General features: G+C 26.6%; 1 protein-coding gene across 11 annotated transcripts in view; it reads left to right on the top strand.

Moving 5' to 3' along the window:
* LOC108002549 (serine/threonine-protein kinase Doa) overlaps window positions 1-22,449 on the top strand; it is an 81,769-nt gene that overhangs the window by 57,770 nt on the left and 1,550 nt on the right. For 9 of the 11 annotated variants that reach the window (XM_017064314.3, XM_017064298.2, XM_062083283.1 and 6 more), the window contains 7 exons: window positions 16,339-16,417; window positions 18,414-18,480; window positions 20,012-20,125; window positions 20,843-20,933; window positions 21,023-21,193; window positions 21,803-21,932; window positions 22,009-22,259. In XM_017064314.3, the coding sequence (XP_016919803.1) occupies window positions 16,339-16,417; window positions 18,414-18,480; window positions 20,012-20,125; window positions 20,843-20,933; window positions 21,023-21,193; window positions 21,803-21,932; window positions 22,009-22,259 (903 nt within the window). Of the gene's footprint in view, window positions 1-142; window positions 4,573-5,386; window positions 6,559-16,338; window positions 16,418-18,413; window positions 18,481-20,011; window positions 20,126-20,842; window positions 20,934-21,022; window positions 21,194-21,802; window positions 21,933-22,008; window positions 22,260-22,449 lie in introns of those variants that run through there. The other 2 variants (XM_017064281.3, XM_062083281.1) reach the window with 2 other exon arrangements.

Raw genomic sequence — 22,449 nt, 5'->3', positions numbered from 1 at the left:
TAAAAATTTATAATGTTTTCTGCATATATACATATATTAATGATAGAAGCTTGCTGTAATTAGTTAGTCTTACTTTTTTTTTCGTTGAAAAGTGCAAGAATACAAGTCGGAAAAACGAGCTAATAGTGTTGCTAGTGTTTTTTTTTTTTTTTTTTTAATAAAAATATGATGATAAAATTCAAGAATTGCATTTATAAAATAAAAAAGGTATTTATATGCATCAATAAATAACTTATCTTTGTAACTTAGAAGGTTAAGAAACGATGTCAATAATGTTTGTTGTACTAATAAAAGTATTAATGTGTGTACTCTATTGATAGGTCACTATTGTAATTGCGAATCTTCACTTGTTAATCGATATTCTTGACTTATAATCATTTTAAATCATTCGAATTTTTCAATTATTCATATTTTTTTTCGTAACAATCATAAAATTTTTAATGAAAAATTTTTGCTAATTAATATTTTTATTTCTTCTATCTTATTTATGAGAAATTTTTATTATTTGATATTGTTTTGATTACTTTAATTGATATTATGCTTCTTTACACAAATGATTTTTAGTTATCGATCACGATCTTTGGTATTTTTAGTTGACATGAATTTTCAACACTTATTTAATATTTATTATAATTACCATATTTTACCATTAGTAATGTATTAGATTATCATAAATCAAATTCAATATTGCTAGTCATTGATGATAAAATTATATATTATTTTTTTTTAATTTTTTTATCTTAAATGAAGATTAACAATTTATTAAAATTTATTTATTTATATTAAAAATATTAAAAATATATTAATTAAATAATATCAGAAAGTTGTAACTGTAATTGAAAAAAAATAGAAAAATACTTATTTAGGCAATAGTTTTTTTTAGATATATTTACTATTTAAATATTTCTTAAAACTTGAAATTTTATACGATATTCACTATAACAAAGAGAAATTTGATTATATTTTTTAATTTTCTTGAAGTTAGATTCAAAATATTTTTGACAGTAGGACAATTTTTCTCGAAATTTTTTTAGAAAGAGTTTAGAAAAAATTCATCTATTTTCATTCCTTTCAAATTTGCATGAATTAATTTTTATCTACATAATTTTAATCCACATAAATAATTTTTTGTATATTTCATTCATAATATCATTCAATTAAAGCATATTTCTTTTTCATTCAACTTTGACATTGTTTATATACATAGTCGAATTCAATTGAGCAAGTTTATATAAACTAGTTTCAAAAATTCAATTAGTTCAAAATTTAAAATTGTATGATTAAAATTTTCGAATAGTGAAAATTTTTCAAAATTTTAATCTTTCAAATTTAATATTATACAAAAATTTAATTTTTATAGTAAAGTTTTAAAGTTTTAAATTTTTGTTTTTTTTAAACACAATAATTAATTAAACATTGTACTTTTTTCTTATTTTTGTTATATTATAAATCATAATATTTTTCTACAATCTTATAATATAAATTTACAATTTTCATTAACTCATTTCAAATCTAGTTTCAAAATTATTTTTATATAATATGAAACATTATTTGTTAAAAATAAAAATTATATTATTATTGAAAATAATAAAGTATTAATTTTTCATAGATAAAAAATTTGATTAAATTTAGATTTGTTGAATATTTTAAATATTATTAAGACTTTATTATTAAAGACTTTTTACTAAATGCTTTTCTCAATAATAACAAATAAATTAAATTTAAATTTTATTGTAAAAAGAACGTGTATATATATATGTTTTCTAATAATCAAAAATCTTCATTCATATTATATGATATCATATTTTTTCAAAAAAATAAAAACTATAAATTTTCAAAAATATCAAAGAAGTCACTATATCGAAAATGAATCAAATAAAATATCAAGTCGCAAAAATTTAAATGCTAGTGATAATTCCAACAAATTATTATGGCAGATGTTTATGCATGTTTGTATTTTTATGAATATAATCTAAATGAAAATTTATTTCAGTCTATAAATATTGTAACGAGAATTTTGTTTTATATTTTATAAAGAGTGTTAATATAATTTGTTGACTTTTGAAGGATCGAATCTAAAGATCAAAATAAATGTAGAAGTTGATATACAAAAATGTCAATTAAAAGTTTATATATAAAGTTATAAGGAATTTATATTTTTATTAAATAAAGCAAAAATATAGATAAAATAAAATTATTCTATTTCCATTTCGTTTCATTTAACGTAAATTTAAATTACTTATTATGTTTTTTTGTACATCGATTTATTTTATTTTGTAGAATCGAGCTTTCAAAGATATTTCACGAATATATTATCACTTTATATATATTTATGCATTATATTCACAATATATTTTTCCAAATTTTTCATAAATAAACAAATATCCAATCTACTTATATCAAATCATTATCAAATTTAATTATTAGATTGCGATTATTTATGCATTTATGCAAAATTTGAATAAAATAAAAACCTACAAAAATACATGTAATATAAAAAAAAAATCAAAAAAATATATATATTCAAAGTATAATATATATTGTAATATTTGAGTGATAAAACAAATTTCTTACTTAATTTTTATATTTTTATATACTTAATATACTAGTATAAAATTTTAAAAAATTTTGCCAAAAATATTTTATTTAGTTTTAGTCATAAAAATTTATTTTTTGCATAAAAATCTGCAATTTACCGATCGCTTCGCCCAAATCTTACAATCCTTTCGATGGTGCAACGATCTTGCAAAGAAGCATTGCACGCTTGAAATCGCGTCGCCCGTTCTAATTACACATGTATTGTATCTCCGTCACACCGCTGTAGATCGGAATTTAATCGTTCATCGTGCCACGAAACCTCTTCTCTTGCTCCCGTTCGAATCGCGCTCCTCCCCCGATTTCGTAATTTCTATATGTGTCAAGGTGCGCGCCAGAGAGACAGAAGATGAAATAGGAGAGGAACGAAGAGAATCCTCTTACGCATGTATGTGCACACACCATGTTCGCGAAAATGCCCATCGGTGACGATGATGCATCGTAAACGATGACCTCGTCGTGCACCAGGAAGCTCTCGCGTTGCCAAGATCTCTCTTATTCCTCCTAAAAAAGTCGAATTTCGCTATTCCGAATAATTAGGATCTAATTTACGTAATAAATTCGTATTTTTCTTTGCTCCTTCGAATATATATTAATCTTCGTTCTTTCTCGTGTATTCTTCTCTTTTTAATTCCTTCGCTTTTTTATTATGATGTAAGAAAAAGTGTAGATTTAAAAGAAAAGAGAGAAGAAAAGATTAAGGAAAAAGGAGGAAAGAACGAGAAACCGGATAGAGAGAAAAGAAAATCGTTTTCAACTAGAGAGAGAGAGAGAAAGAGAAAGACGAATAAACAGTTCGGAGGAAGAGAGAGAAGAAAAAATAGATATGCGAGAGAGGAAAATACCAGGAAGAAGGAGTTAGAATAAAGAAATAAAGAAATATTCGATTTGGGTTGGAAAGAAGAGGAAAATAGATCTAGAAGAAAGAGAAGAAAAAAGAAGACGAAAAAGGCGAGAGTCGAAGAATTTAGAGCGAGAAAGAGAAAGAAGTATTCGATTTCACATGCAAAGGAAAGAAAAGAAAAGAATAGACGAAGAATACGAGAGAACGAACGGATACGAAACGAACACTTTAGAGAAATAAACAGATAAAAAAACAAAAGGAATGATTAAGAAATAGAAAATAAAGAGAAGGAAGAACGAGCAGTTTAGAATAAGAAACAAAAAGAAATATTCGATTTGGGATAAAAAAAGGAAAGGAAAATAGATAATGTATCGGAGAACAGAGGAGAGAGGATAAAGAGAACACAAATTGAAACGGTTTGAAGCGAGTAAGAGAAGAAATAGATTCGGGATAAGAAGAGGAGGGAAAGAACGAAAAAGAGAAACGGATTAGGAAGAGGACGAGGGAACGACGAACGGTTTAGAGCGAGAAACGGATAGAGAAGGAGAGAATAGTCGGTCGGAGAGTACAGCTCACAACCGCTGCTCGATATTTTTAGTGCGAGGAGAGTATTTGGCGGGGCGCACCGACTCGCCTTCTCGTCTTCTCGTGAACGGTCGACATCGGCCGTCGTCTCCGTGACCGCCGTGCTCGTGTGCCTCTTTAGTGCCTCCGTTGGCGTCCCTGTTGCGCGATCTACACGTTACTCGCACCTCCGGCCGAGTGATGAACCTGCGGCCAGAAGCGTCTTCTCACTCCCCGCCAATCGTCTCTGGATCACTCTTTATCATCTTCCGCCTTTTATTTCATCTTTCTTCTTCCTCTGTTTCGCCGATATCGCGCGTATGCCTTGTACTTGGATGTTCGTGAGTCGATGTCGTTTTCGCCATCGTTGGTGCGATTCTCTCGCATGTGTCGCGTTAAGGACACCAGGCAAGGTCTAGCGGAACGACCTTGAAACCGTGTGTGCATGTGTGTGCTAAGTCCAAGAGGCTGTGAAACGCGCGCCATTGCTGAATTCGAAAACAAACAGGATTACTCGAGGAACCAGCTGCTGAAACATTGAGCTTGGAATACCGGAAAGAAGAATTTTGGTAATTGTCTAGTTTTCAGACTTTTTCAATTTTGACAATATCGTTCTAGGTTTTTTTCTTATTTCGTTGAAACTGAAACAAGACTTCAATTTAAGAAAAAATTTATGAAAAGATATAGTTTTATTTATTTTTACAAAAAAAGAGAAAAAATACTTTTGGTTTTCATTTTTGCATGATTTTAATAAACTAAATTTATGCATTATTTTATTATTTTCAATCCGTCGATATATTTCTTAATAATTAATTAAATATCCTTTCCTAGAGTGTAATTGTTTAAATACTTAGCAGTCAAAATATAAATATAAAAATTTGACAAAAATGTATTGCATAATTTGTCTACATTTTATTCAATTTAAACGTATCTGTGAATAATGTCGACAAAATAAATTATTGGTCAAATCGTGTCCACGAAAACACTCTTGACAAATTTGTTGGCAATTCGAAAATAATCCGTTCATACAATGAAATTGACTATATCTGTTAAAGCCAAAGATAGAAAATGTTTATTCGGCCATGCAAAAAATATTTTTGCAATATGAAAAAGTAATAAAATATATTCAAATTTCAATTAGTTTATGTTTACAATGTGTTTACAAATTTAATCTAACATTATTTATATTCTGGCATACATTACACTTCCAAAACTAATCCGTCTAAATCAACATCTGATCAAATATCAAAATTAATGAAAATTTATATAATATTTATATAAGCTTTCTTTGAATTGAAATCTTGTTTTGGCGAAATAAAGCTTCTAAAGAAAAAACTAGATATTGTCAAAATCGGAAGAAATCGTCAAACTAGACATTTACAGTTTCTATTTGGCTCAGAGTAATTTTCCTCGCCACGATCTCTCAAGTCGTTGAATCGTCAGAGGAGCAGCCGTGTGGGCGTTGAAACTGCATCTCGATGTTCATCTTCGCGCCACGCGACAATATGTCGACGTCTCGTCAGGATTCGGCGGGCCGGCGAAATCGGTACGCACGTTCCTCGACAACCACGAGCGTCACTCAACTACTCAGTGACTCATGCTCGAGTCTGTTGCAAAGACTGACCACCAGAGTTCGCGGGACGTCGACCGTGAACGACAACATGGTGAACAAACCTACAATTATTACCAGACATTCTCCTATAGTTAACCAATTAAACAGCGCCAGGGCTCGCATAGAGGACAAGTACTGCACCATTTTGGACAAATATTCCAGAAAGAAGCATACAGATCGTCCCTCGGTCGATTATGGACCACGTACTCGCGAAAGAGACACGTATTTTCGCCGCGAAGACAGTCCATTCGTTCGAGATGAGAAAACTTTGGAACCTTCGATGACCCGCACCGTGATCAAGAGTCCTACTAGCGTGGTTCTTTCTGAAAAAGCATATCCTTATGTAAAATCCTCCAATGTGAAAGAGTTCAAGCGCGATAAGACGCCCGGATATCATCGCACGGACAAACACTCATTGTTAAACTCGGATACCTACAAAAGGTATGGAAGACACAAGTCTGGTCATGCAGAGACACGTACCAGAAAAGTGAGACCCTATCGAAATGGAAAGAGTGAACAATTGGAGTCCTCGTCGACTGCTCTTCGACTAGCCAGACCTATGAAAGTGGAATCTTCGACACCGAAAGAGAAGAACGAGGAAGATCCTGATAAGACACCGACTAGCAGCGTGGCTAAAGAAACTGTGACAAACGATAATGTTGCTGTTGCAACAATCGAGGTTGAAGAAAGTGATCCAGCCATTTCTGAGAGAGCAGCGAAACGAAAGGAGATACAAAGTTTGATTTTAAAATACGCCGCTATGGAAGAGACATACAGCCAGTTAGCGGCAGGTGGCCAGGTGAAGATGAGGCCGAGTACCACGGACAAAATCGCCAGCAAATATAAGAAAAGCACGCGCCAAAGCGAACGAAAAGACGCGTCGAAGAGCGCGATGGCCGCGAGTGTTGTTGACAACCACGTGGACGCGATTCAACACGCGATTGTAAGTTGTCGAACCGCGGATTCTCCGTGGATGTCGATGAACGAAAATAGCGTTGTTTCGTTGAAAAAACCCTCGTTCCTGTTGCTGCTACTACTGTGTTGTTGCGTGCCTACCCTATGCTGCCATCTTCCCATTTTAGAGCTGTTTGTGCGTTTGCCTATTGTTTATCCTTTCAGCGCTAAATACAATATATGTATGATATCGGGTTGAGTCATGTGACAAATATGATTTCTTTTGAATAAATCCAGAACTATGTACACTAGAATTTTAATTTAATTGGAGAGGAGAAGTATTGTGATTGATAATTAGAGATATGCAAATAGCCGAATTGGACTCAAATGGGAATTCGGACGGGATTGGACGAAAATCTTAATATTTTTCGTTATTGCTCGAAGTTGACACGTTCACAACTACAATCCTATATCATTTTATATATTATTTCATCATTTTATATTTATTTTATTTATATCATTTTATATTTTGAATATTTACATCTATTTAAATAGCGAGATCTTGTAGCTCTTAGCTTTAGGGATTTGAAAATTGTATATGGCCTCGCTCTAAAATTGCCAGTTGCAAATATAAATAACAGTATAATGTTTTTAGTTATTTTTAATTTTATATAATTTGATTTACAAATTTTAAAGACGAAATATTTGTATTAAAATATTTAATATTAATGAAATTGTCATTTTTCTATTCTATTTTGTCTTAAATTTGCTAAATTTTATTATTGCCCGTTTATGCTTAGAATCACATTTCGAATTTAATTTCAGATCTTGAAATTTTCAGGACACCAACTCGAGAGTAATAAGAGCTCGCCCGATCCTATCCGAATTTTTCCGATCTGTTCCGAAGTTTTCGAATTCCGAAGAATTTACACTTCTATTAATTACAGATTTTTTTATCTAATTCGCAATTTTAAAATTAATATTTATATATACATTATAGGATATACTGTTTGATTTCATTATAATACGATTCGTTCGGTTTATCAATGAGGCCAAAGCTGTATCCCAGAATTTTTATTTAATTAAAAAAAAAAAAGAATGATTGATCATAGATTTCTTTCTTCTAATTTGTAATTTTAAGACTAGTGACCGTTACATAGTATATAAACTGGTTGATTTCAGTATAATAATGTGTGCTAGTAAGTAATAGTGGTAAAAGTGATAATATAGGTACATATTTTTCGTATAAAATTTTTTGTTTATTTTTTATAATTTTTTATAATAAAAATATAATAGTATTAAATTGATATTATCTGGGACTAGATATTTTAAATCCATAAATAATTTTTGTGATTATAATATTCATTATGTTTATGTTCACATTTAAAAAGATAGAAAGTTGAAATCAAGCAGCATTTATAGCAAGTATTTGTAAGTCTAATCTATTTCTAAAAATAATAATTTAAATAAAATTATAGAAACAAATAATGAAATGATATGTTTTTTAGTTTTATATCTTATATCTTTGATAATTCCAAAGTTAAGCTTTTACTTGTTCTTAAAAAAAAAGTAAAAATGTGTGAGTTGATATTAATATAGCTTGGCTTTGGTTTATAAATATTTAGTTTTTTTTCGTTGGGTTCAAATTGGATTTAATATTTGTTGTTGTCTATTTTCAAAAACAAAAATATTGAGATTAGCAGCTGAAATTTTGTTTGAAAAAAAGATAAGATACTAAAAAGAATAGATAAATTTTTCAGATTTCAATAAAAAAATATTTTTTCTTCAATACATGCAAAATCTTTATACATAGTACTGGTTCTCAGAAACATTTAAAATATTCATTTCACTTTTATTGAATATTATTTGTCATTGCATCTAAGAAATATTATATATTATTTATATATAAGCTGATTTACTTAATTATAACAAAGTATATTTTTATCTTTTTGAATTTTTTAAATTTAATTAAAAATTTTTTTAAATTAATTAAAAAATAAATTACATATTTGTTATTATATACTCTTTTGAAACATACATTTTGTGGTTGCTATTATATTATTTTTAATGAAAATTTTTCTTTTTGTCTGTCTCATTATTCTGTTATGTTTTAAAACTACTTTCTTTTCACATTTCACATTTTTCTCTAACTTCAATTGAATACGGTTTTTTATAATTGCATGAATTATCTTATATATGGAATTATGTCTGTCTATTTATAGTGCTGAAAGGGTTAACAAATCCTTGGCTGAAATCCCGCCAATATTAGCGATACGGTGATTTACTAATCGATATCTATGTCTGTACAATGTCCAATATAAGATATCTATTTATGATAAATGACCTGAGAATTATATCCTTGAAATTTTTTTTATTTTTTCGAGCTATCTTATCGAAATGTTATTAATCATCGTGAGAATAATTTGATAGGAAATAATTTAAAATGTCGAGTGATGCTTCAAAAGACAGTAAAGGGAATTTGAAATTCGTACAATTAATGGAACATATTTTATTAGTTATAATAAAATATAACTTATTAGCATATAACTTATTTCTTGCATATTAATATAAAATCTGAATTTATATATCAAATTTGATTCGTATTCACTAATTTCACCTTATATAGCATTAATATGATTATCACATTTATTTATATTATATTATAAATTTCATATTATTATAAAAAAAGAAATGTTTATACGCAATATTTGAATGTTACAAAAGTTTATGAAGATAGAATATTTCTTTAGATTTTTGGAATATTAATTAAAAGTTCTTTTTTTTTATTAATAATAATTACATTGGAAATATTTATGCGAATTTAAATTTTAATAAACATAATTTAAAAAATTTGAAATAATTTGAAATAAAGATCTGTTTCAATTTTTAAATATACATCATAATATAAAATTTAATTTAAATATTTTATATTTCATGTTTTTTTACATTAAAATTTTCTTTCAAAAATGTATAAATTTCTGTAGTTATTTTCAGAAAGTTGTATATAATTTTTATTTTTTATATTTATTTTATAGTATATATCACATATCATAACATATCATTATTATAAAAATATCCTGTTCTCAAAATCGAATAATTTCTAGATTATTTTTGATCCAATTAAATTAATAGTTGATGTTAATTTAAAAAATTAGATAAATGATTCAGCCAACAGTATTCCACTTTATATTCCAAAGATTAATCAATTTTTTAAAAATTTCAAAAATATAATATAAATAAATGTTTTATAAATATATAAATGATATATAGAATATATATGATATCATTCAATATATAAAAACGAATATAAATAAAAGTCAGTTGCAATAATTATTTCAAAAAAATTAAAATTTTTCAAAGATTTTTAAGTATATCACTTAATAAAAAAATATTAGATTATTCTGTGTTAATACTGTGCTAAAACTTAATCCTTTGTGATCCATCATATTGGCTAACGAGTTTTATATTATAATATTTTATCGTAATTTATTTAATATTTATATTTATTTATATTAAATATAAATTATAGAAAAATATAAAATTGATAATTAAATTTAATTGAAATAACTTTAATTTTTATTTATAAATCCTTTTTTGATCTTTTATCTAAAGAAAATTAAATATTTTTATGATATATAAGTGATAATGAGATGAAATATTATATAATTGAAATTTTATACTTTATAACTTCAATCCCAATAACTATAATCTGCAACAATTATGTATTGGTATGTTTGTTCAAACGTGTACAAATTTAATATTAGAAACATTGTCTATTGATATATTATTGTATATTAAAATTTGCAGACAGACAACATTGCAGACAGGTAACATACTGCTATAAGATATGGATATTCAGCACGTATGCAAACAGAACATGCATATTATTCATGGACATGTTCATATCTTATATGACCTATACATAACAAACATGTTGCAACATATGCATTGATTTTCGTGATGCAGATTGCAATGAAGTTGATATCATCTTGTATCGATACAGAATACTGATTGATAAGGAAGATATAATATTCAGATGCAAATTTCAATGTGAAAATGTTTCCTTATTCATTTCATTTCATTCATTTCATTAAAAATCAATAATATCGATATGGAATAAAAGAATTTATGTATACATTGCAACACAGTTTAGTATGTGTGGATCGTTTCAGAAAATTAATTAATTATAAACCATGTCTTTGCAATCATCACGAATTTATAAAATGAGAAATTGTTTTGAAAGATTAAATAATTGATTCAATTTTGAGTATAGTAAAAGAAAAAATAATAATAATAATTCTGATAGATATAATCTATTCAAAACATATGATGACACTTTAAAAATTATCAATCATTAAAATAACATATAGTGAGATAAAATTCCTTCTATAATAGTGTCCAAATAAAAATAGATTGATATCTGATTTTTAAGCTTGAGAAATTTGAATCCAAAATATTTTTTTTCCTTTTTTTCCTTTTAAAATAATCTATTTTATCAAAAATCAAAATTTTAATAAATATTAATTTTTTATAAAAATATAAATAAAAGAAAAAAATTCATTTATTAAAATATTTAAATTATATATTGATAAAGTAACATTCAACAAAGAAATATGTATGTTATTAATATATACAAAGATAATTAATTGTAATGTTATATAAACTTTTTTTTATAAAACATATTTTAAAAGCTTGAATATTTTAGAAGCTTCAAGAGACTGTTTTTAAACAGTTGATACATTTTTTCTTTTGATTTTTTTTGCATTGGCATATATAATCTAATATTTATATAAAAACATTTTTCACTCGATGATCTTTCATGTGAGGAATGTCTTTTTATTCTTACATTCTATCTATATCAATATGCTTTGCTCTGCCAGAAATATCAAAAAATTTAATAATAGTATTTTTCTTCTTCAATTGACCATGAATAATGTGAGCATTTACGACAATTATCATTTGCATGATTTTCCATCATAGTTATATAGACAAATTAGATTTATCAGATTTACGTAACTTATTTATTTCTTTCTTTCTTTTTTTTTTATAAAAATATAATTTCTTGCTTCAACTTTTTTTCATTTTTTTTCTTATTGTTATCATAATAATTATTTACCATAATAATTATTAAGTGCTGATTTAATATCTTACAAATATAATTTCATCATTGCAGTGCTAAAAAAAACTCAACTTCATAACATTCTAATTTGTTAATTTAGAAATATTTTTCCATGTTTCAATACTGACAGCTGTAAATAATGCTTTGATCAATTGCAATTGAAATAAAAAAATGATCGATGTATATCGTAACGTCATTTTCTCGAATAGAAGACATTAATTTTCATACAATTCTTTCTATTAAAATTGATTCGATTTTTTTTTTCCATTGTACAACTTCAGATTATAGATGTAACCTGAAAAGAAATGATATTTTTTATTTATCATTTTATTTTAAAAGTTTTAATCTTATGTATCATTTCAAAGTTTAAATTTTACCATATTTTCGTTGATTATAGAATTTATTCTAGCTTTTTAAAGATTGTTTACTTCGGATTGTCGAAAATCTTCACAATATAATAAATTTTAAAATCTTTTTTGGAAAAACTGAAATATAATTTTGACATGAGAAGTTTATATGGATTACCATATCATTGCATTACATATTGATGAATGATTAGATAATTTAATAATAAATTATCGCTAATAATTTACATTAAGCAAAATATTGCAAGACATGATCATAATATCATATATATATATATATATATATATATAATTTCTGAATAATTAATTTTTTTAACTTTTTTTTTCTTTTCGATGAATTTTTAATCTTTTCATTTGTATGATAAGATATATAAAGAAGATAACATAAATAAATTTTTTAGAAAATAAATCTGATTCAGGGTATCTGAATTTCTAACAAGAATCTCTTACACAATTATTAATTACATTTATATCTATGTCTACATCGAAATTATTTGGATTTATTTTTCGGATAATTTATTAAATCATCATTACTAATGTTAACCAATATCTTGATCAAATATATCTATATTCATGTCATTCGTCTTTTTAAACTTTTGAAATATTTCTATAAAATAATTATAAACAACTATTCACATAAGAAACACAACTGTAATAAAGTTTATATAATAATATATTAATCTTGTCTTTATATACTAATGTAACAAAAATATAATGAAATTGAAAATTGCATAATACACACTTTACAATTTTTTTAGGTTAAATTATAAATCTTGCACTATCAACGTGAAATATGCTCCGAATTGCGATAAACTAAATTCGAAAGTGTATAAGATGAGTCAGAATATATAGAAAGTACAGTAGAACTTGAATAGGAACTGATTCTATGTAAAAAAAATGAATCGAAAATATAGAATAAAAATTTTTAAATATAAATGAAATTGACTAATTCCCCAAATTGAATATAAATTATTAAAAAATAGTTATTTTACATATGAAAATATAGAATAAAATTTTATTGAATAAATTTTTGTTTTTTGAGAAAATTGAGATTGAATATATACAATCAAGAAATCGTATAATAGGAAAACTTTCAAATTTAATTTTTTTAGAATCAATACTTGTACTTTCTACATATTCGGACTCATTCTGCATTCTGCATCAGTAAATATAATGAAGCTTATTGTTCCAATAAAATCCCCAAATATTTCAAAAGAATTAAGATTTAAATATTAATTTTAATGATTTACAGTTAATTAAATGAAAGTTTTTAAATTACTTATACGCATTATCTGTTATATTATAAATTTCAAATGACAAAAATAGCAAAAAATGTCAAGATTTTCATTGATAATTCTATTAATTTGAAAAATAAAAATAATTTTCTAAAAATGATTTATGAATCAATCATCTTTTTTTTACAAATTCTTCCTTGATTCAAACATCATCTTTGTAATAATACAATCTATAAAAATGAATAAATGATATATCTTTTTTTTTCTAAGTTTTTTGGAAATTCTTTTTCAAAATTAAAAGTAGATAAAAAATTGTTATTTTGAAAATAAAAATAAGTACTGTGTATTAAAATTTGATCGTATATATTAAATAATATATAAATTGCAACTATTAAGTCGTTTTTAAAGTTATTTGTTTATTAAAGTTTATTTGGATTTCTCTCTATTTTTGTTAGATATTTAGAAATAAATTATTATAAAAAAATTTTGAAATATATGAAAATTTTTAGCATTTATTAATTATAATAATTTTCTAATATTTTCTTAATAATTATAACATTTATTTTTGATAAGTAAAAGAAAAAATTAAAGTCCTAATATATGTATTCATATATATTAATTATAAATATTTCTATATTACATAATATAATATACTTTATAATATACTTTAATATACTATACTTTTGTATTACTTTAATTACATTTTATGATTACTTAATATTTTTTTTAATTTCTGCTATAGCAGACCTTGGTTCAATTTCTAAAAATAAAATCCACTAAAGTTATAATATGCGCACAAACTGCTGGCTTTAGTAAATATTCAATTGCGAATTATTCAAATCTAAACATCTCTAAATAACTCTTTTGCTATCAAATCATTCAAATTAAAAAATATAATCTATTTTGAATAACATTATTTATATTCATATAAGAAAATTATATACATGAATATATAAATATTTTGTTGATACATAATTAATTATGATACAATATATATAAATGAAAATAATATGCAATATATAATAATTTCTTTATAGGAAACGTATATATATTTTTAGGAAACATACATATTTATTTAATAGGAAACACGTATATATTTTTTAATAAATAAATATTCAATATATGAGAATAATATGTATATTAAGTTAGTAAAAGTAAATTAGATTACTTATAGTTTTTGAAAGTGCATTATCTTTATCCAGTTAAAAATGCGTTAAAAATACGGATTATATAAATATATTCGACAAACGTCTTTCGAAGCATCACCAATTCTTTCTACAAGGATAATAAAATTATTTTAGCAGAGAAAAATTGATTGAATTACATATGTAAATTTTTTTTTTTTAGCAACTTATACTTGTCGCATCGGCGTTGAAAAATTCTCGATCCTCAAATGTTGATGTTCGACTAATCCGAAATAATTGCGTGTTGGCATCATGTCAACAAATTATCGAAACCACAGTTATTCAGCAAGTTGTTTAACTATTGTAATTCACAATATTTTTCAAACCACTGTGATAAATTTTCTTTTGAATTTTCTATTTCACATTCCATTTATACTTTTTATATTTTTATTTGAATATTTTTACAATGTAAAAATATTGTTTGTTTTTCATCAAAACATTCTCTATGTAATTAAGAAATAATCGACAGAGTACCACAGTTTTTGTCCCTTTCTCCCCCCCAAAAATAGATCATAGTCCGCGTATTCATACATGATAAATCATGCATCGGTTTGAATTTCGCGCGTCGATAAGGTAGGCTCGAAGTGTCGATCGATCGATTCACACTATTGCGCTCTCGAACGCGTCGCGGCGACCGATCGAAACGACCGATCGTGCGCCATGGCGCGTTCATTTGGCGCATTCACGTAAGTACACCGAGTTTCTACCAATGATTGATATTAATTAACAAAAAGATAAAGAAAAATTAAATTAGAGAAAAGATGACCTCTCCAAGCGTGTTAGAGAAAAAATAATAATGAGCGCACTCGAAAGAACTGTTCAACGATCATTTTCCATCTACAGAATAATTTAGAAATATTATTTCTAATATATAATATTAATATATTAGAAATTAATTTCTTTTCTAATTTTATAAAATGTTATATTTATTCTATTAAAATTAAAAATTTATAGATATTTATTTTTATTTTTACAATGTAATAAATTAAAAATATAAATTGAATAAATTCGAAAAGAATCGATACAGCTCCTTCGATGCACTATACAAAATAACTAACTTTAACACGAATATACGAGTTTAGGAGAAAAAAATAGAATAATAAAATCAAAGTAAAAAAAAAAAAAAAATAGACTAAATAATAAAAAAGATATTTATATCTCTAAAAAATGAGATAACAAATAAAAGATAAAGATAATAATAATCATAATCGTAATTTAAAAAAAAAATGAAAAAAATGTTCGCTTTGTGCCGATGGTAAAATTCGTAACCGCAACTTTCTGACTTGGCAAACCATTTTGCCCTCTCCCCTTTCTCTCTGATTGTTGGGTTACCATCTCCGTTGTAATGGAATGGAATGGAATGGAAACGGATATGGCACACGGATTGGTCACTATGGTCTCGACTGGGCGCTCGGATCGGGTGGTTCGATGATGACCGATGACGATGATGTATCCCCCTACTTCCTCCCCACCGACACACTCGTACGTTCGTCCGTGCTTACACACGTCCTCTACCGCGTGTTACACGGGTCTCCGCCCTCGTGGTGGTGGTGGTGGATGACGGTGTGTGTGGCGATCGGTTGACGCGACGGCCCTGGGATGTGGACCCTCAACCTCGACCGATGGGATCACTACTACAACACGACCTTCAACGCAACTTCGTGGTGGGCCATCGACCACGATTCAACCAATCAACATGCGAACAACAACAACGACATCTCTTGGTCCACTGGTGAATCGTCAACATCACGGTGGGGAAATCGTTCTCTGTCGGTGCTTCTCCTGTTCGTCCATCATGAAAACGAACACACGGGGACCGATCGTCGACCAATGTGAACCGGGCCACCAAACGGTGCACTCCACACCACTGATTGGGTCCTCTCTTGGCATGCGCCGCTGATACCGATTCCGCCGGCCCATATGTAGAGCCCACGACCGCCCTCCGTCGAGGACGACGAAGACGGCCACCTTGTTTACCAATCCGGCGACATCCTGGCAAATAGATGTTCGTGAATACGTGAATACACTCATTGTAGTAGATTTAAGCAAGCCTCAGATCGATTGGTCGATCGATCGATCGGATCGGTTACCTACGGTATCTGCCCATAGTCTCTCTTTGCCTCTGTTCACCTCTACTCGCATCTCTTCTTTTCTGCCTTTCAACTTCTCTTCTCGTCTGTTCGATATATGTTTCTTTGTATTTTTCATTCTCCTTTGAAATTGTTGTGTTAATTTGAAAAATCTTCGATTCTTATTTAAGATCATCCTTTATCTGTTTTTTATCCGGAAAATAGTTAATTCTGTTCATTTTAAAAATTTTCAATTGTATTTTGAAATTTACACGTTTTAATTCAAAAATAATAATGGTTTTCTAATGTCATTTCGAATTAATGTTTGATAATAGAAATTGGAAATAGATTTAAATAATCAATAAGTTTTGATTAATTTTAAAAAATCGACAAGTTTAGAAATTAGCTTTTAAAATAATGTTATTTCTTTAAGAATATTTAATGTTTTTATATTTTTTCTATCATATTATAGATTTTTTATATAAGATTCTTGTAAAGTTTAAATTAATTACTATATTATATCTATTATGTCTTTTCTAGATTTGTAAGATTCATAATAATATGATATAGACATATAAACTTTTGTTTTAATATAAATTAATTGATTGTAACTGTTTTGAATATATTCAAATTCAGTTTAAAAATTTTTTCATATTTCATCATAATCTTTATATTGAAAATTCCAGTTTGTTAACTATTACTGTTGTGAATATTTTTCTAATTATTAACTGTAATTATTAAACATACTGGACTTTTAAATATGTCATGAATCTAAGAAACATAAACTAAAACTTTAGATATCTCATAATAAAACTAGATAGAAAAGGAAGAAAATTATACAGCCATCTTTGTACGTCAAGTTGGTGATGCACTCGATGACAAATTTAATTCAAGTTAATATTTGTTTAAAAAATAGCATAGTATAATTTATTATCATTTGTCATCATTTGGCGTACTAATATGACTGAAATTTAGTATTACTCTTTTGTCTTTTCAATTCATAAGATATCTTTAGATCTATGACTAAGGTTTTTAGTATTCTATCATATAGTATACTATTGTTTTTAGTATTTCAAACATCTAGATAGGTTAAGAGGAATTTCAACTCGGATTTTATTATTATGTATTTTTTTAGATTTTTCTTTGTATCAAATATTACTTCTTATATAAATTTCTTCATTCTTTCACTCTGTTAATTTTCATTGTAAAAAGATGTCGAAGACAGAGAGACAGAGAGGCGAAGGAAGGAGAAGAGACAAAGAGAGGCCACGCTTGCGCTATCTCCTCGATATACGTCTTCTTCGAGATGACGTGTTCCACTGTCTTTGAATAGGCGCACGAGGACATTAGACATTTACTCTCATTTATCCTGATGACTTTTTTTTTTTATATCAACATTTCCATTTGAATTTATTTCATAAAGTTATTAAGAGTCAATGACGAGATATATATATATACATATATGTATCAGGATTTGATAGTCAATGTTATGTCCTCTGGCTGCCGATTTTTTATAATTAGGGTACCTCGGCCTTTAGGAGAGCAGCAGTTCCGATCGATAAAACATAAAGCTCTATGATACCGTTTTTTTCACTTGATTCATACATCCGTTCACGACGTATGGCGTACTGAACACACATCGACCTAACGTCAAATCGAAAGCGCGTCTCTGTTGCTCTTTTTAACTTTTATTTGAATTTTATCAGGAACATTCTTTGATATCTTTTGTTTTAATATAGACAAAAGATTGATAAAATCGGTGAAATAAAGTAGTTCTATTTTTATTATTGATATATTAGAGATATCATAATGTATCTTAGCAATAATAAATCAAATATTGAATATAGGGCCTCATTGAGCAACAAAGATGATCTTCAATGGACGCGAGGTCTTTGATGTACCCGGACGCTTATCTATCTTTTTACATTGCAGATAAAGTACTGGCCACCCTAGGAGAGGGTACTTTTGGAAAAGTTGTCAAGGTTAAGGACTTGCAAATGTAAGTGGCAGCTCACGTAACTACTACGTAGGTAACCTACCTCGAGTCTGCGTTTTTCTCTTTTTCTTTATTCTCCTTTTTCAATATATAATATTCATATATTGTTTTATTATTGAAGGATCAGTTGAATTCCTTTTTATTGTATGTTTTACAATTTTTGTTTCAGGTTTAGAGAATTTTTGATAATTTATTGTGGAAATATTCATAATGACAAGATCATGTAGAAATTTATTTTTCATCACTGGTTCATTATATTGATATAGAGAGCATTGACTCATTATTTTTATATCAGAAATTTGTTAAAAATTCAAAATATATTAATCTAATTTAATATTTTTAATAAAAAAAATTGTCAAATATTTATCACAAGTTGGAAAAATATTCTGTCTAAATAAAAATGAACTTCAATATAATTTTTATAATATTAAAATTTTACATTGAATATAATTAGCTGACTTATATTATTTATTACTTATATTACTAGAATTTGTTTGTATATATTAACTTTATTATTCTTCTTATAGAAAAGAATTTATTATATTATAGTAAATCATAATTTATATACAATTTTGCTAATATCGAAACAATTAAAATTATCTTTTTCTTTAATCATGATGAATTGCATATTTTATTCATTTTTAATCGATTTTATTTCATACATAATTTATTAAATATATAAGTTTTTTTAAAACATTCTAAGATTAATTTTCAAAATAGATTCTTGATTAAAAATCAATATCTTAAAAATTCTGATATATTTAATATTTTATTTTTAATTAATAATAAACTGATAGATCTCTATTACTGGAAACGTTAAATCAAATAATATATTACTCATTTTATAGTCGAATTTCTGACATGAAAGTAATGCATACACATGCCATTTATTTTAGAATATTAAAACAACGATTTTAATAAATAATAAATTTTATATTTTTTTATCATGAATTTTTCCATAATTAATTTTCAATAAACAGAAATTCTAAAACATAATAGAAAAGAATTAGTAAAGCTTTTAATAGTAAAGCGATTTTATGAATTATTATTTATCCTAGTATATTTTCCTTTCCCTCAGAATTCCTTTTGATTTTTCCTCCTGCAATATTTTTCTTTTTTCTTCTCAACTTTCGATCCAGCCAGAATGATAATTTGCACCAGAAAAAAATTACAAAGGTGCGTGGTGGCGCGACTCGAGTCATAGCAGGATCAGAAATAGCCATGCCGCAGTGTCACAAAATGACGCGCAAGTAGTCGCAATAATAGGATGGCCTTGCACTTTGTTTTACGGGCCGGGCCTTCTCGACGTGCGAACAAGTTGTCGCAAAATCGCTCGTCGAGATGTCGATTAGGGGAGAATTTCTTTGAACGCCATTGTTCTTTTTTTTATTTTTCCTCCCCATTCTTTGATGCATTTCAAACAGCCGTGCTTTTGTGCCTTGTACTTATGTATATGCGATGATGCTTCCGGCCATGTGGATTATTGACGGTCCGTGAACAGTGTCGTCTAATAAAAGTACAATGACGTTTGCAGGGATCACGTGATGGCGCTGAAAATCATCAAGAACGTAGAGAAGTATAGGGAAGCCGCGAAGCTCGAAATAAACGCTTTAGAGAAAATTGCGACCAAGGATCCGGAAGGCCAACAGTTAGTATTTGCGTGGCTTTTTAGATTTTGGTGGGGACTGGACTGGCGAACAGAGGGTGATTCTTCAAGTAAAAATAAATTGAAAATTTTTACAGCGAAATTTTCATTTTCGATATTTCTTTTTTTTTTAGAAACTTTTCAGTTAACATTTTATTTTATATTTTTTAAGAATATTGAGATTATTGTTACTAGTTATTATTAAAATTTTAATAATTAATTTAATAATTAAAATTTTTGTAGAGTATGGATATAGATGTATCTATATTTGAAAATTATATTATTGCACAGTTCTGTTATATTAAAAATATTTTATACAATGATACTCATTACTCGTAACGATTATAAAAAACAATATTTGCAGGAAGTAAAACACAATAACATTCAGCTTAATATTGCAGTAAAGTATAACTCGGAAACTGAAAAATTAATAAGAATTCAATAAAATCATAATCTTTTCTCATTTTGTTAAAAATAAATTCTCATATAAAAATTAAAAATTATTATATTTAGAAATATTTAAAAATATTAAATATTAAAATTTTAAATATTAAATTTATGTAATTTCTATTATAAAATGATTTCAAAATAAGAAAATTAATTTATAATGCTTAAAAGAGTCGCCCTCTTTTGACATGTATCACGATTCTTCATTTGATTGTTATATTACATTTTTAAATTGTTTTCAGCATTCATTTAATATTTTATTGTTACTTTTAGCTTGTGCGTGAAAATGCTCGATTGGTTTAATTATCACGGACACATGTGTATCGCCTTCGAAATGCTTGGACTTAGCGTATTTGATTTCTTGGTATGTTTATATTTAGTAATATTTTTATATATTATACATTGTATAAAATAATGCATTATTACTATATATTAACTATTTTATATTTACAGAGAGATAACAGTTATCAGCCTTATCCATTGGAACATGTCAGGCACATTGGATATCAATTATGTTATGCCGTCAAATTCCTACATGATAATAAACTCACGCACACTGATTTGAAACCAGAAAATATATTATTTGTAGATTCCGATTATGATAGTATATATAGTAGCAAAAAGGTGAGAGATGAACTTCTTCCATATAAATATAAAACAATTTATCGTGTGACTTAGAATAATATAGTTTGATACTTATAAAAATTTTTTTCATAAAATATTTTAATTGAAAATTAAATTTAATTAAATATTGAAAATTGGTTGGAATTGAAAATTAATGATGTAGTAATATATAATTAAATTTTAAGAGATTTATTTTTATATATATTTAATTAGTAAAATGCAATATCAATAATATATATTAAATTAAAGACCATTAACTCTTTTACTTAATTTATTTAAAATTTATGTATGTGTTAATTTTTTATTAATAAAATGAAATTAATTTTAAAAAAACGTGTTACAATTAAAAAATTAATTATATTAAAATCATAGAAATGAAAAGAATTGTTACAAAATAACTATAAATGAAAATTGAAAAAAAAATTGAAAATTAATTTTTAAAATATTAAAATAATAAAAGTGATTTTTAAGATTAATAATGCTTCAATACAATAATATTGATTTATTTAATGCTATATGATTTTAAGTGACACTTATATCAACTATAAGTATAATATATAATTAAGTATTGTGCTCTGAAGTGTTTAAAAGAAGTTTCTTCTTTTTAAGCGAAGAGATATTAGACGTGTAAAACGGACAGACATTAGACTCATTGATTTTGGTAGTGCTACATTTGATCATGAACATCACAGCACGATTGTTAGCACAAGACATTACAGAGCGCCTGAAGTAATTTTAGGTAAGTAATCTCTATAAAATCAATTGCATTTTATGAAATTCTATTCATTATATTATTCATTATATGTATTATATAGAATTAGGATGGTCTCAGCCTTGTGACGTATGGTCGATTGGCTGCATTCTCTTCGAACTGTACCTGGGTATTACTTTATTTCAAACACACGACAACCGTGAACATTTAGCGATGATGGAACGTATACTTGGCACAATTCCACACCGTATGGCCCGTAAAACTAAAACTAAGTACTTCTATCATGGCAAATTAGATTGGGATGAAAAAAGCTCAGCAGGCAGATATGTTCGAGACAATTGCAAACCTTTACATGTAAGTAATATTATCTATTTAAGTATATATGCAATCATCATTTGTTTATAAATATTTTATAAAACTTTATATGAAATATATATAATTATTATTTTCATAATAGATAATTTTAAATATAATATTTTAAATAAAATAAGATATAAAAATGTCAATAGAAATCTAATTTATAACGAATAATATATTTATTTTA

This window comes from Apis cerana, linkage group LG12 (assembly GCF_029169275.1).
Source record: "Apis cerana isolate GH-2021 linkage group LG12, AcerK_1.0, whole genome shotgun sequence".
NCBI lineage: Eukaryota > Metazoa > Arthropoda > Insecta > Hymenoptera > Apidae > Apis > Apis cerana.
Note: the sequence above shows the minus strand (reverse complement) of the source record. Positions and strands in the feature narration are given on the sequence as shown.